The 15,305-nt window shown below is 45.2% G+C and overlaps 1 protein-coding gene across 1 annotated transcript; it reads left to right on the top strand.

Moving 5' to 3' along the window:
* The first annotated feature begins 14,371 nt into the window (after positions 1-14,371).
* Positions 14,372-14,959, top strand: LOC144769845 (olfactory receptor 5V1-like). Its single transcript, XM_078654031.1, has one exon. The coding sequence runs from the start codon at positions 14,372-14,374 to the stop codon at positions 14,957-14,959; it is 588 nt and encodes a 195-aa protein (XP_078510157.1).
* The last annotated feature ends 346 nt before the right edge of the window (positions 14,960-15,305 follow it).

The raw sequence follows: 15,305 nt of genomic DNA, 5'->3' as shown, positions 1-15,305 counted from the left end.
GCATGGTCTGGTATCACAGCTCAGCAAACCTGCTGCGTAGGACTTACTGGAGGGAATAGGAGGGGTAGTTGGGCCCCAAGGATATCCTTGGGGAGCAACTACCCCTGCTGTTACCTCCAGCAAGTTCCACACAGTGGAATTGCTAGGAGGTTTTTGGAGGCCACAGCCCTGTTCTCCAGTACTTTGCAAATGCACCTTGTGGAACACTACTGGTTGGAGTATGATGTCCACTTAACTCCTGAGGTGCCTTGGGAGGCAAGAGGACCTCCTGGTATCACCTAGATGTCCTACATAGCGAATATCCTTAGCGCAGGTGCTCCACCACTCCGTTTACATATAATGAGAACAGAGTGGGGGCAAGAACGCATCTCTGACGGACACCCCTATTCACTTGGATTCTGTCAGTCTTCTGGCCCTGCTTACCCCACCTGACCTGCGCGAAGTTTCCTGTATGGAGCTTCACCAGTAGAGACAATATATAAGCGGGCATCCCCAAGTCAGACAGTACCTCCCACAGGCGATCCCAGGGCACCAGGTCAAAGGCAGTCTTTAGGTCAATAAAAGCGAGATAAAGACTGCCTTTGCCTAGTACAACCACCTTCCAGTAAAGGAGCAGCAATCTAAATGACTGCTCAATAGTCCCGGTACCTGACCTGAAGCCTGCTTGGAAGTCAGAGAGGATTTTATTGTCATCTACCCACTGGAGCACTCTCCCAAAGACCACCTTTCCTGCACCCTTGTGGGTTGAATCAATTAGACTTATGGGCGATAGTTAGCTGGGTCGTCCCGACCCCCCTTTTTAAAGATCGGGACGACCTCAGCTCCCCTCCATGAGTCTGAGATTGCCGCACCGTGGTAAGTAGCATTAAGCAAAGATGAAATGAGCCTCCCCCATTCTTTCAGATTAAGGCGGAGCAAATACCCCGGTATCCCGTCTGGGCCTGCTGCTTTATTTGGGACTAGGGATTTTATCACATTCTCCACTTCCTTGGCTGTAAAGGAAAGATCTTCACTCATCCCGTAGGGGCCCAATGGTGGTAAATTAATCTGCCCCTGCCTTACAACCAAATTGGTAGTGTAAAGGAGAGAGAAGTGATTAAACCATGCCTCCTCAGAGATGTTACGTGTTAAGAGGGTATCAGCGGGCCTATTCCTAGCCCTTACTAGATCCCAGAAACCCCTGGAGTCCCTCCCCGCACTAGCTTCCTTCAGATCACGCCAGAACTGGTCCTCCCACTCTTTCTTGGCTTCACTGATAGAGTGCTTATACTCCTTCCTAGCCACATGAATCGACTCAGGTCCCCTAAGTTTAACAGATTTCAATAGTGCTCTTTTCGTCTGCCGAAATTTTTTGGAATACCAGCCCGGATTACCCTTGGGTCTCCGACACTCCCTTCCGGGGGGGCCCGACTGTCTATTGAAAATAGCTTTCCCAGGGCATTCATGGTATCACAAAAGAGCAAGGATACCTCGGGGGGATCCAAGGGGGTGGAGTCCAGGGTGGAGACGGCCTTCCCCAAAAGTGCCCCTATGTTATGAACCTTCCCCTCATCCAGGGCAACCTTACACCATTTGAGGAACCTCCCACAATTTGAGGGACAAACTTCTCCAGTTTACCGCAGCACAGAAGGTTCCTGCAGTCCATTTGGGGGCGACCACATGGGGTCCAAGATCAAAGATAATGGATTATGGTCACTGTCCGTGGTGGACAAAACTTCCATATCACGCATAAGGCCCCGGAGCTTGAAATCGAGTAAGATGTAATCTATCCTCGATGTATGGTCTACCCTGTTGAACGTGTGTGCTCCACAAGGGTCTGATATTGATCTACCATTCGCCGCTCTTAGACCATATTCCAGAGTTAGAGTGTTAAGTTGAATGGCCTGTTGGGACCACCTCTTTATGGGCGAGATTGATAGAGATGGAATACTCCTCCTGGCGTCCTCATCTGAGATACCCAAGATGTTATCTGCCGAAAGGGGCTCAAAAGTACAATTGAGATCCCCAGCAACCATGACATACATGTCAGTACTACACTGGCTAAGTTCGTCTTCAAGCCCAGATATGGTTGGCGATGGTGAGCCTCCTTTGGTGCACCTGGCATGAATGTTGAATAACTCCAAAGTACACCCTCTCTGGGGCCCTCTAACTGATAATCTTAATACATCGGGAGAGTTAGTTTCTCTGTGGCTAATATGGCAGTCCAGTGAGATACTGACCCAAATAAGGAGGACTCCTGAAGGGCGACCTCTCCCAGTAGGAGGGGAGATTGCCGGGACAAAATACGTGGTATATCCAGCCTTGTGACAAGGCTCCAAACACCAAGTCTCCTGGAAGATACATATCCCAAAAGATTCAATAAATATGTTCCAGTCTGGGAGATCTAATTTTCTGGAGATACCTGCTATGTTCCAGCTAACAACCCTTACGTCGCTATTTGCTATAGCTTGCTTTTCTTGAGACTGCGTCGTAAACATACTAGGCCCGGGTCGGGACTCCAATGGAGTACCCTCAGACACAACCAGCCTACAATTACTCTCAGATTGGGAACAAACAAGCACACGCTTGTTCACAGGACTTGAGAAAGGTGAGGGAGGGAAGTCAAGGGGATAAAGAGGCCCATGGAGTGCACCATGCTCAAACACCTTTCAACGCCCAGGCGTGTCGGATACAACAGATACCCTCTCGTCAGGGGAGTGAACACCAGGTCAACAACCCCACCCCAGCCTGTTGGATCCAAGGCCTCTGTTTGCGATGTGGGATCTAAGTGGGTGGAGATCATAGGGGTAAGACCCTCTGTCCCTCCCCCCCATGTATAATAGCTAGCATTCTGTGAAATTGCTGGGTGAAGATGGAAATAGCTAAGATCATGAGTGCTAATTCCTATACTACCTTGACTAGGTTGTTGGTTACCATAACATCACTGAAATTGACCAAGATGCAATCACCCAACGTGTCCTTAGTCCTATTTCCTACCCAACTGACCCGTCTGACATGAAGGACCTGCCCATCAAGTGAACTAGGCAGAGGTCTGTTTTCCCGTAACCAAAATATAGTTTTGTTTTTAAGTTCGTCAAACGACTCGTATTGGTCCGCCTTCTGCTGTGGGACCCCAGTAAGCACCACTACGTGAGGCTGACAATCAGAGGGTAGTTTAATAAGGGGGGGGTGAGTTGCTCCCTTCTCAACCGGGGCGGGCATTTTAGGTGGAACAGGTGGATTACAATTATGGCCCCCTCTACTGTTGTATAGCTCCTATATATCCTATATATATAGCTTTCAACCTAGTGGTCTGCCGTGGTGTATGTGAGAATAATATGTTATTGCTCTGATATCAGTTTTGTTTAATAAACCATGTCTGCACGGAGAGTGCTGAAGTTTCAGGAGCAACACGATATGGAATTGTTATGAGGTCTGATCTCCACGCCTTCATAGTCATAACACAAGTGTAGCCTTTGCCAACTTGGGCTTGAGGCGGGATTGATATTGCTTTGCACGAGAATTGTTAACACACTTGATGCGGTGCACATGCAGAGAGAGCTGGTGTATGCTGATGTGATTCCTTCATGCTAGGACACTAAGGTATGGGCCCGCCCTAAAACAACCCAAAGAGACCTTCTTAGCTAATAATATAATATATGTGTTAGGGAGGGTGAGATATAAGTGTTGTTAACTCTTATTCATTACAGCATGTTAACATGCTGTCACCATTCGCTTTTTATGTCTTAGTAACTATGCTGATAATTTTGATACTGATAATAAGTATACTTGTATTATCTAAGATACTGCGCCTGAGAAGACGGCATTAGTAAATAAACATTTCAAATGCACATGTGTCTTCTTTACTCCATGTTCTGGTTTGTAATGATAATATAACGAAAGAGTGTTAATGAGTCCCACGTACCCTGAGGTACTGTAAGTTCATGTTCTGGTTTGTCTAAACATTGGGAGTTTGATATGTCCAATGAGACACTGTAGCTAGCTCGGTAAGGGGTGAGTAGGTTGCTAAGGTAAGTTTTGGGACACCCTAATTTGCCGAGGTTCCACTCCTCTGTGCACAGTTCTGTGTGAGTACAGAAACCCTGCAACACTACCTCCCACACTGTTATTGATGAAATTGCTCTGGGCACGGGGGCTTTGACAAGGACCTTGAGTCCCTCTATTCGAGTTCGAATTGCGGTTGGGACTTATTGGGGCATTGGTATGAATAAAGCCACCATCAAAAGCAATCCCCGCACACACGTTAACCACAGGAGCTGCCCCTGATGCTTTAGGTACACTCGCCCCAACGGGAAAGGGAACCACCTGGGAGATTTTTTTCACCTCCGGCCCACCCTCCCGGTTTCTGGAATGTAATTTAATCAAAGACTTGAGTGAAAAGAAATTGTCAAGAGTGGCTTACTCGAATCTATCCAGCCTCTCAGTCAAGACTTTCACTCTTTCAAGTACCGGGAATATCAAAGATTTCATTAGTTTCTCAATTTGGGCGGTAGGAGGTGACTGGGATAAAGTGCCTGCATTTGGAGTATGCTGTAGGTTAACATTCCCTTGATCACTAGGGGTAGATAGCAACTGGCCACCAGGAGGGGAGATCCCTTGCGACCCAGAGGAAATCTGCTTCACCACTGCCCCTAACCCCATTAGTTTCACACAACCCTTAGAGCAATTTCCTCTAAACTTCTTGGGGGGTTTGAGATGGCTACCCCTTCGGTGGCTTATAGTTCTTTTTCTTTTGGTAGATGCTGCTCTAACGCTTTTGGCGGCCACTACCTCTGGTTGTACAGGGGGACCCTCAGGGGAAATGGAGTTACCCGGGGGGGCGGGAAGCACTGGATTGAGTGGGTATATAAGTGACTATATGCATAAGTGAGTGAATGTGAGAGTGGCCATATAGATAAGTGAATGCTTCTGTCAGTGACTGGGTAGATGAGTTAGTATGTGTAACTGTTTGGGTAAGTAAGTGGCTGTATAATTGGCTATATGGGTGAGTGTCTATGTGTGTGAGTAGTTGTATAAGTGACTCACTCTGTGTGTCAGTGCCTGTAGGCCTGTAAGAGTGGATTAGTCAATGGCTGTGTTAGTGAGTGAGAGGGTCTATGAGTGGTAGTTTGGGTGAACGAGTAGCTGTGTGTATAGATCAATGAATCAGTGAATGGGTGTGTAAGTACTGGCATGGCTTTGTGAATGGGTTTGTGAATGGTTGTGTGAGAGCGGCAGTAGGTGTATAAAAGATTCTACAGTGGTGTGAGTTGCTGCATCTTTGGAAACGTGCTGAGACTTACAACAGTGACATGGGAAGGGTTGCTTTTTTTAAATATTTGGCAAGGCCCAACATTTCGAGTTGTCAGTGAATAGTGAAGCTACCAGAGAAAAGTGAGGCATAAGAAATGGTGGCAGAGAGATTAGGGATAAGGCTACTTTATATGAGTCCCTGGAACTACCATGCACTTTTGCAATGACCCAGGCACTATCTTTGTACTCCTCCATTTACTCAAGCAACTGAATTATTGATCCATTTCTGGATCAAAAGCCGAAAGTTTGCTTTGTTTCCCATAATCCCATAAACAATTCAATAAACAATTCAATACCACAATCTCACAGCTTTCTACACATTCAAGTCTCCAAAATAATATTGTCATCATTTGTTTGCATATTATAAGCTGTTTTATGTGTGCCTCTCTTTGCCAGTCATTCTAATAGTGTTTAGATCTTGTGGCAGTGGACCTACAGAGGTGGGCACGTTTTACATTTAACTTCAAATGTGGATACATATAGTGATCAAGGAGCAAGTTCGGTTGTAATTAGTTCCCTCGCTGCCATTTGCTTTGCTCAAAATACAGCTCAACTGGCCTTGGCCACCATCCCACAGATCCGCAAGACCACAGCAGGAGGAAGATCCTTCTCCTAACTCGCTTCTAAGACCTGGAACTCCCTGCCTCTGCAATCACCATTGTTGCCACAAATCAGGAAGGACCTCAAGACCTAGCTCATCTACTGAACTGCGAAGCCACCCCAACCCCACCTTAGCGCCTTGAGACCCACACAGGTTTGTAACCATGCTACATAATATTACTGATCGATTATTTTTTCTTTGACCTGTTTGATGTACTAAAGCTTTCTGTCTGATGTATTCTCCGGGATGTCTTAGTGTTTGCTGTCGTGTGTGCAGTGCCATGTAGTTCTCAATATTCGCAAGCATTTGCTTTCCTGCTTGTTTACAGATTTTAAAAGATCTAGCCAAAATGGCTATAGGATGTAAAGCTAAAGAACATATTCACAGTAGGCCTTGTGCTCAAGATGGCAGTATAAACAGAACCAATCGACCATGCTTAAGGCATGAACACCGCCTGCTGCCCCAAAGAAAAGTAGTTCAATTGAGCAGAATCTATGCAAGTTCTGCTGTAAAAAATTAATTCTCTGGCATTTGAAAATTCATATATCTGACATTAAAATCAAAGTATAACTTCTGAAAGCTTGTGTTTTAGTCTATTGGTTACAATTACAGAAGTTGCCTAGAGATTCTGCTTTGGGTCCAGTAATCAACTCTGTGATCATTTTTGGAGACTGATATTTAATGTTTTACAATCTAAGACATTGGAGTTGCATTAGAAATGTCAGTAACACTTCTCAACCCTGAGATACAATAACAACCCTTGAACAAAAACACTAATAATTAAATTCGCAACCTGAGAATCAATTTTAGAAATTTAAGAGGGACATAATTCCACCCACAAGACTCCTTCCACGTTGGTCTTCTGATTTTTAAAGATTCATTTTCTCCAACTAGACCCTAAACAATCTACAGTGAGGAAAACATGGTAAGAATAGACACTCACAAAACAAAGAGGGGCGAACACAACCCTCAATAACATTTGTGTAGCCATTTACTTTTATTAAGGACGGGTCTTATTTAGAACTATTCAGTGTGGGTTCATGGAGGAACTGGGAAAGTGAGAGAGGAATGTAATACACCACTCATTCAACAACGCACAATCTTGCGAAGTAATACATACTCAGGGGTGGGAGGAGGAGAGAGGCAGGGCAAGTAGAGTAGCATGACAGAATGCCACATAGCAATGTAGCTAGAGCTCAGAACAAAAAGGTCTTAGAGTAGGCACTCTCATTTACCTCATTGGCCAGGAGAGTATGTTAGTCATTGAGATGTGGGGAGGGTGAATCTTAAATTTCCAAACTGAAATATAACTGGAGTGCAGGGTGGTGGGGTGAGATGACTAAGGTCCTGGATGGTCAGTTCCGATGAGGAGCAGGGTCACTGCCTATATGCATTAGATGAGCTTCTGGGGCTTAGTGTTTGACATGCAGGTACTCCATTGTAATAGTGACAAAGTACTCTGTCTACCAAACTCAAGGGAGCATATTAGCAAGAACCTCGTTAAAATTATCGCCGTTTTAGCGTCAGGAAACTGCCACTAAAACGGCGATAATGGGCTTGCTAATATGCGATAAAGAATTCCAATAGAAGCCCAGATTAGATGTGCAGGACATCTAACCTGGGCTTCTATTGAAAATCTATAACGCATATTTGCAAGCCAATTATTGCCGTTTTAGCGACAGTTTCCTGGCGCTGGGGAAGAGTGCCGGACCAAAAGTGCAAACTACACCACATTAATCCTGAAAACTCTTCAGGCTGAAGCAAAGGGAGGAATGAGTGCTTGGAGGGGTAAAATAACTCTTTGACGCATAAGGCTCTCACCCAGAGGCCGGATATCCCAACATTCTTACTGTGTGTATTTTACTCTTGGAGTATTTTGTTTTCTGTGTAATGAAGTATTTGTATTTTATGTAGAAAAGCACTGGACTGGAAATTATTTTATTGTGATACTAAGTGTGGTAGTGCCTGAATATTCACAAAAACCCTCCCAGAGAAGCATGTAACTGCTTGCCATCCCTACAGCTCAAAGTCAAGTACAGAAAGGGTTGTACTTGCTCAGCTTGCAGAGACATGGTAGGACATGCCTTTGTCATTAATGAATAGGTTCTGACATATAATCACTCCAAATTGTAATTTTATTTTAATTTTATTGATTGAAATGCATACTCCTTTCACAACAAATGAAACAGAGCTATGTTGGTTCAGAGCCCTGCCCTTTTTAGGTCTCGGCTAAAGACGCGCGGAAGCGCGTCTCCGCCGAGATCTTTTGTTAGGGAGTGTGCTTCCCAGGAGACAGTTTGGGGCGCGCGCATCCCTGGAGCCGATTTGAAACGGGAACGCGCGCTGTGGCCAGGCGCTGTCTCCTGGGAAGCTCAAGCACCACACACGCATGCGCATACACACACACAAGCGCCCATGCACGCACATACATACATACATACATACATACATACATACAGAGACTCCCCCCCTGACACATACGCACACACACAAGTGCACCGAGGCCCCCCCCTCCCCCGCCGTCACCGTCGCCTCCGCCGTCGCACACACACACGCAGACATACAGGCATTCTCTCCCCCCCCCGCCCCGCTCACCGGTCAAAGGCCCTCCGGACACGCAGACATACAGGCATTCTCTCCCCCCCCCCCCCGCCCCGCTCCGCTCCGCTCACCGGTCAAAGGCCCTCCGGACTTGTGCAGCCTCCGACCGCGGGGCTCTCCCTCGGTGCTCCTCCAGGCACTCCGTGGGCGCGGGCTTCACAAAACGGAAGTCCCGCCCCACGATAGGTTTCGTTTTGTCAGTCCTGCCCCACGATAGGTTTCGCATGCAGCTCGTCTGTCTGCTGGGCCGGTGTCGGCTCGGTTTGTATCCTCGTACTAAACACATTTTTTATCATAAATGTTTTACTTACTGCAAAAGGGAAAGCTTGTTTGTTAATAGTGCACCCGTCAGCATTATGGAGCTAAACACATATTTTATCACATATTTTTACTTGCTGAAAAGGAGAATGTGTTTTGCAGTGCATTTATCAGACTCACGTCACGCCGCTTGCTGCGGGTCGGGGGCGCACCGGCTTTTGTTTTCCCAATCACGACCAAACTGGCAGTAATATTACTTTTTTTTTTAAATGGTAAAACAGTTGATTTTAAAAGTTTGTCGAGCGCAGCCATGGCCATTGCAGAGAGTGGAGTGCCGTGCTGGTTTAATGGACCGACAAGCAACACGCAATGCGGCTTTAAACATATATAATAACCACGGGCATATTGGTATCAGAGATTATATTTAGTTAGACTAAAGGGACAGGTGTATATGTAAGCAAATGTATTATTGTTTAAAAATAGAATTAACAAAGGCATCGTGCTCCAAAATGAAGAAACTTATGCAATTTTTTTTTAAAGCACCAGTGCAAACCTCCCGCACTCTGTTGACTTTATAACACCAGTAACCCGATCTTGTTCCAATTCCAAGAAACCTTTTGTGTTCCTGAAATATGGAAGGTGAAACCATGTGTAGAACATACATAGCCAATGGGAAATTTTAATGAACAGTAATTAATAATAAATCACAGCCGATCCTTAGCCTTTCAAATAATAAATAATCGACGAATACATTGATTTTCTTTCCACATAATCACATCTTTTGTAAAGAACACGTATTTCTCCACTTCTACTTGTTATGAAGTGCAGAGAATAGAGTGAGCGATGACTTATTCCACTTATGACAAATACCATCTTCTCCAATTCAACAGTTATGTGTTTTAACCACTCAGTCTACTTTTTTTTATCTGCAATGCCATGGATATCTGCAATCTTGATTGAAGAGATCGGCGACTTCTTAACTTTGGCAAAGGAGTTTTTGTAAACTAAATGGCAAACCCCCAGCTGTTCTCATCGCGCTGCGAAAAAACTGCTTATTATGAAAAAGTGAATCACACAGCCATCGACACACAAGAATCCCGTTTGCACTTCCTGGTGCACTAAATTCCACTCAAGACTCAAGTGAGTGCAGAGTAGTGAGTAGTGAGTGCAGAGTAGTGAGTAGTGAGTGCAGAGTAGTGAGTAGTGAGTGTAGAGTAGTGAGTGCAGAGTAGTGAGTGCAGAGTAGTGAGTGCAGAGTAGTGAGTGCAGAGTAGTGAGTGCAGAGTAGTGAGTGCACAGTAGTGAGTGCAGAGTAGTGAGTGCAGAGTAGTGAGTGCACAGTAGTGAGTAGTGAGTGCAGAGTAGTGAGTAGTGAGTGCAGAGTAGTGAGTAGTGAGTGCAGAGTAGTGAGTAGTGAGTGCAGAGTAGTGAGTGCAGAGTAGTGAGTAGTGAGTGCAGAGTAGTGAGTGCAGAGTAGTGAGTAGTGAGTGCAGAGTAGTGAGTAGTGAGTGCAGAGTAGTGAGTGCAGAGTAGTGAGTGCAAAGTAGTGAGTGCAGAGTAGTGAGTGCAGAGTAGTGAGTGCAGAATGCAGAGTAGTGAGTGCAGAGTAGTGAGTGCAGAGTAGTGAGTAGTGAGTAGTGAGTGCACAGTAGTGAGTAGTGAGTGCACAGTAGTAAGTAGTGAGTGCACAGTAGTGAGTAGTGAGTGCACAGTAGTGAGTAGTGAGTGCAGAGTAGTGAGTAGTGAGTGCAGAGTAGTGAGTAGTGAGTGCAGAGTAGTGAGTAGTGAGTGCAGAGTAGTGAGTAGTGAGTGCAGAGTAGTGAGTGCAGAGTAGTGAGTGCAGAGTAGTGAGTGCAGAGTAGTGAGTGCAGAGTAGTGAGTGCACAGTAGTGAGTAGTGAGTGCAGAGTAGTGAGTAGTGAGTGCAGAGTAGTGAGTAGTGAGTGCAGAGTAGTGAGTGCAGAGTAGTGAGTAGTGAGTGCAGAGTAGTGAGTAGTGAGTGCAGAGTAGTGAGTAGTGAGTGCAGAGTAGTGAGTAGTGAGTGCAGAGTAGTGAGTGCAGAGTAGTGAGTGCAGAGTAGTGAGTGCAGAGTAGTGAGTGCAGAGTGCAGAGTAGTGAGTGCAGTGTAGTGAGTAGTGAGTGCAGAGTAGTGAGTGCAGAGTAGTGAGTAGTGAGTAGTGAGTGCACAGTAGTGAGTAGTGAGTGCACAGTAGTGAGTAGTGAGTGCACAGTAGTGAGAAGTGAGTGCACAGTAGTGAGTGCACAGTAGTGAGTGCAGAGTAGTGAGTAGTGAGTGCACAGTAGTGAGTAGTGAGTGCAGAGTAGTGAGTAGTGAGTGCAGAGTAGTGAGTAGTGAGTGCAGAGTAGTGAGTAGTGAGTGCAGAGTAGTGAGTGCAGAGTAGTGAGTAGTGAGTGCAGAGTAGTGAGTAGTGAGTGCAGAGTAGTGAGTGCAGAGTAGTGAGTGCAGAGTAGTGAGTGCAGAGTAGTGAGTGCAGAGTAGTGAGTGCAGAGTAGTGAGCGCAGAGTAGTGAGTGCAGAGTAGTGAGTGCAGAGTAGTGAGTGCAGAGTAGTGAGTAGTGAGTGCAGAGTAGTGAGTGCAGAGTAGTGAGTAGTGAGTGCAGAGTAGTGAGTGCAGAGTAGTGAGTGCAGAGTAGTGAATGCAGAGCAGTGAGTGCAGAGCAGTGAGTGCAGAGCAGTGAGTGCAGAGCAGTGAGTGCAGAGCAGTGAGTGCAGAGCAGTGAGTGCAGAGTAGTGAGTGCAGAGTGGTGTGTGCTGTTGAGTGCAGAGTGCTGTGTATTGGCAATGTAAATGGCAAAGCCATTTATTTATGATTTAAAGAAAAAAAAGAAATGTCATGAGCAATGCCAATAGCTCTACCTTTAATGATGCCGAGACCATTGCATTGCAAATGCTTGTTAACATATATTTGCAGCCCCTAGCCCTGCTGGCAAAAAGCAGAGGGTTGTCATTGGTCTCATACACCTATGACACCCAGCTAGTTTTTACCTTTTCGAGGAACTGCCAAGATAATCTCATCAAACTGAAAGACTTGGTAGCCATCTCTGACTGGATGGCAGCTAATTGTTTACAGCTGAATGCTGCCAAGTCAGAAATCCTAGTGCTAGGGAGAGACATCTCCCTCTGTTCAGAACAGTGGTGGCCTGTCAAACTTAAACCTGCACCCCAGCCAAAGAAGGCAGTAAATATTTTGGGCTTTTGGATCGACAGCGAACTTTCATTTGAGGTGCAATCCAAGGCCCTGGCTGGATCCTGCTTTGGTCTTTTAAGAGGGTAGAGGCCCCTACTGGGCTATTTTGCACCAAAAGGTCGCCAAACCATCCTGCAGGCTACAATTTTGTCAAGGCTGGACTATGGGAATTCCCTATATTTAGGCGCCAACAAGTCCTGTATTGATCGTCTGCAGATAATTCAGAATGCAGCAGCTCGCGCCCTGTTAGCTTTACCCAGATCTTGCTCAGTCTTGCATCTTCTGCCTAAATTGCACTGGCTACCGATAGCAAAAAGAATTCAGTTTAAGTCTTTGTGTGTGGCCCATAAAATAGTGACCTGCCAAGGACCTCAGATTTTGGCGGATCTGCTGGTCCAATATGTACCGAATCGCCCTTTGCGTTTGGTTAATGCAGGCTTGGTCTGTAGTTCCCGCTTTTTCAGAGCCAGAGCGGGCGGTCGATCATTTAAAGTTCAGGCGGCGCGCCTCTGGAACTCTCTTCCTACCTCCATCAGAGGACTCCAGAATGACCTGGCCTATCGTAAGGCGTTAAAGACTTGGCTCCTTCCAGCTTAGGCTCTTCTCTTACCTTTGAAGTGTTTCAGCCGTGGCTCAGTTAGCGATGGGACGCCCCGTCACTGGGGCAGCTATGCGCTTCATAAAAATGTGTAAATACATTTATTTTAACTGTTTATAATAATCAGTGCAATACAGCTATACAAAACACAGCACCCATTATTGCAGTGATAAATGTGGGCCATAGCCATAAGACATCAACCAACGGCCAGGTAGACTACACTAGAGAATGCTAAAAAAGACAGCTGGTTCAGCATGATGAACATAAACATCAAGAATGAGTGAACATAGCACGCCATAGTGTAGTATGAGATCTGGCAAAGACAGAAGAGCATGTGAAGGTGGAAGGTCAAAGTGATCTCTATTGGTGCAGACATTGTGCGCTTTCATAGCATGTTATCATTTTGCTGACGTTGCCAGTGAGCACTGACAGTGAGGGCAAACAATCCTTACTGCCATTGAAAATGTTATCATCTGAACTATAGTATTCACCTAAGGTATAGGATGGGTGAGCATTCACTGCTTAATTTGAGCTGGTGTTTGCAGGTGGTGGGCTCCAGCACCCATTTTTGGGGACCAGCACATATTTGTTTGCATAAGTAGTGGCATAACAAAATTTGAGGGTGCCCTCCCTGCAAAGTAGATAGAGGGAGCTCCTCATGCTCCAGACCCAGTCAGGAAATATCGGCTGCTGCCCCTGCACAGTGCCAAAGGGGACCCCCTGCAGCTTGGTGGCCCTTACATCATGGGCGTTGCAGGGGGCCATTGTTACACCACTGTGCCTCAGACATTTCAAGAGAGGGAAAAATAGGAACAAAGCAGACAGGCTGAGGAAGAGAAAAATGAAAAACTGTAAACAAAAAGGGAGATGAAGGATCAGGGTGTGTCTGGTGGTGAATTAAACATCCTTGAGTTACATTCCAGACTACTCACCCTTGGTATTCGGGAGGCCAATGGTCACTGGATTCTTAGGGGAGCCCTGGGCATGGCACTCATTCTTTTCCAAATAAAGCACTGTGAGCATTGAACACATGTTTTAAAGGTCACAACTCAATTACAACCAGCAAGCTATCCCACAGAGTAAAACCCCAAGCCAAAATAGTGAAAGGCTCTGCCTTCAAAGTGCCTGCATTAAACTATCACCCCTAATCCAATCCATAATTCTTTCACCTCAAAGTAAACTCCAAGCAGCAGAGGAAATCAACATTATAATTATTTTGTTTTACACTGTACGACCTGGATGACACATTGGCACATCAGTAAATCAAAGCCTAATTGATTGTTAAAAACAAGCGAAAACTATAACAACTATTAACATCAGAGGTCAGCAATAAAAATAGCCTGATTTGTGTGTTCATTGATTTGCAATTGTGAGGAATTTACTCACCTTTTAATGCTCTAATATTTGTTTATGTTTAATTTCAGACCATTGTAGAATCCCCCAAAAGCTGCACTAGTATACATATGGAAAGGAAAAACCTGTCCACATCAGAAATCTTCAGGATTGTTGGATTTTCAGACCTTCCGAATCTGCGTGCTCCATTATTTGTAGCATTTTTACTCATTTACATCATGACCCTAATAGGGAATTTACTCATCGCTGCAATAATTTGCTCTAACACAAAAATGCACAGTCCAATGTATTTCTTTCTCACACATTTGTCCTTTATTGATGTCACTTACACCTCAGTCATTTTCCCCAAAATGCTGGAAACCTTCTTCGAAGAGATCACACTAATTTCTCTTACTCAGTGTCTGCTTCAGGCATATTTCTTCATATTCACACTCTCCACAGAATTTCTACTACTTGGAGTCATGGCTTATGACCGGTATGTGGCCATCTGCAATCCATTACGTTACAGGACCATCATCACCAAGGGCACCTGTCTCAAGATGGCTGCCTGTAGCTGGACAATTGGACTGACAGATGGAATACCACACACCATACTAATGTCTCGTCTCTCGTTCTGCAACTCACACACTATCAACCACTTCTTCTGTGATTTAACAGCCTTGATGCACCTGTCTTGCACAAGCACTCACACCATCGAAGAGCTGGGTTACTTTTTAGGTACAGTACTTGCACTGGGTCCTTTCATTTTAATCATAGCATCATACATACATATTATATCAGCCATCCTGAAGATCCAGTCCCATGAAGGAAGAACCAAGGCATTCTCCACCTGTGGCTCTCACCTCACCGTGGTCATTTTACTCTATGGGTCTGTGTGTTCCACCTATATGCGACCAACATCAACCATTTCCATGAAAGCCAACAAGATCCTGTCTTTGTCCTACGTTGCCCTCACTCCTCTGTGCAACCCCATAATATACAGTTTGAGAAATAAAGAGTTGAAACATGCCCTAACTAAAAGAACTAAAGCTGTGAAAGTCAGAATGTGAATGGTTATCTTTTCTAACACAGGAAAATGCCTGGTTACTTACCAGTGATATTCATTCCTCTGAGTCTATGTCTTCATATCACAGTCCTCAGATATGACTTTATCTCCATTCATGCACAACCTAATTACCAAACTTCACTTTTTCATTTCCAATCCAAGATGGCCACAATACCTATGAGTATAAATACATCACATCCTGGGAATGACTCCCTGAAATAACCAGGAACGAAAAGAATCAGTTAAACAACAGGGAGAGGTGGGTAGGAACTCAAGACTGTTAGAAGGAAGACACAGACTCGGAGTAATGAATATTACCAGAAAATAACCAAGCATTACCTCCTCATCCA

This window comes from Lissotriton helveticus, chromosome 7, assembly GCF_964261635.1.
Source record: "Lissotriton helveticus chromosome 7, aLisHel1.1, whole genome shotgun sequence".
NCBI classification, from domain to species: domain Eukaryota; kingdom Metazoa; phylum Chordata; class Amphibia; order Caudata; family Salamandridae; genus Lissotriton; species Lissotriton helveticus.
Note: the sequence above shows the minus strand (reverse complement) of the source record. Positions and strands in the feature narration are given on the sequence as shown.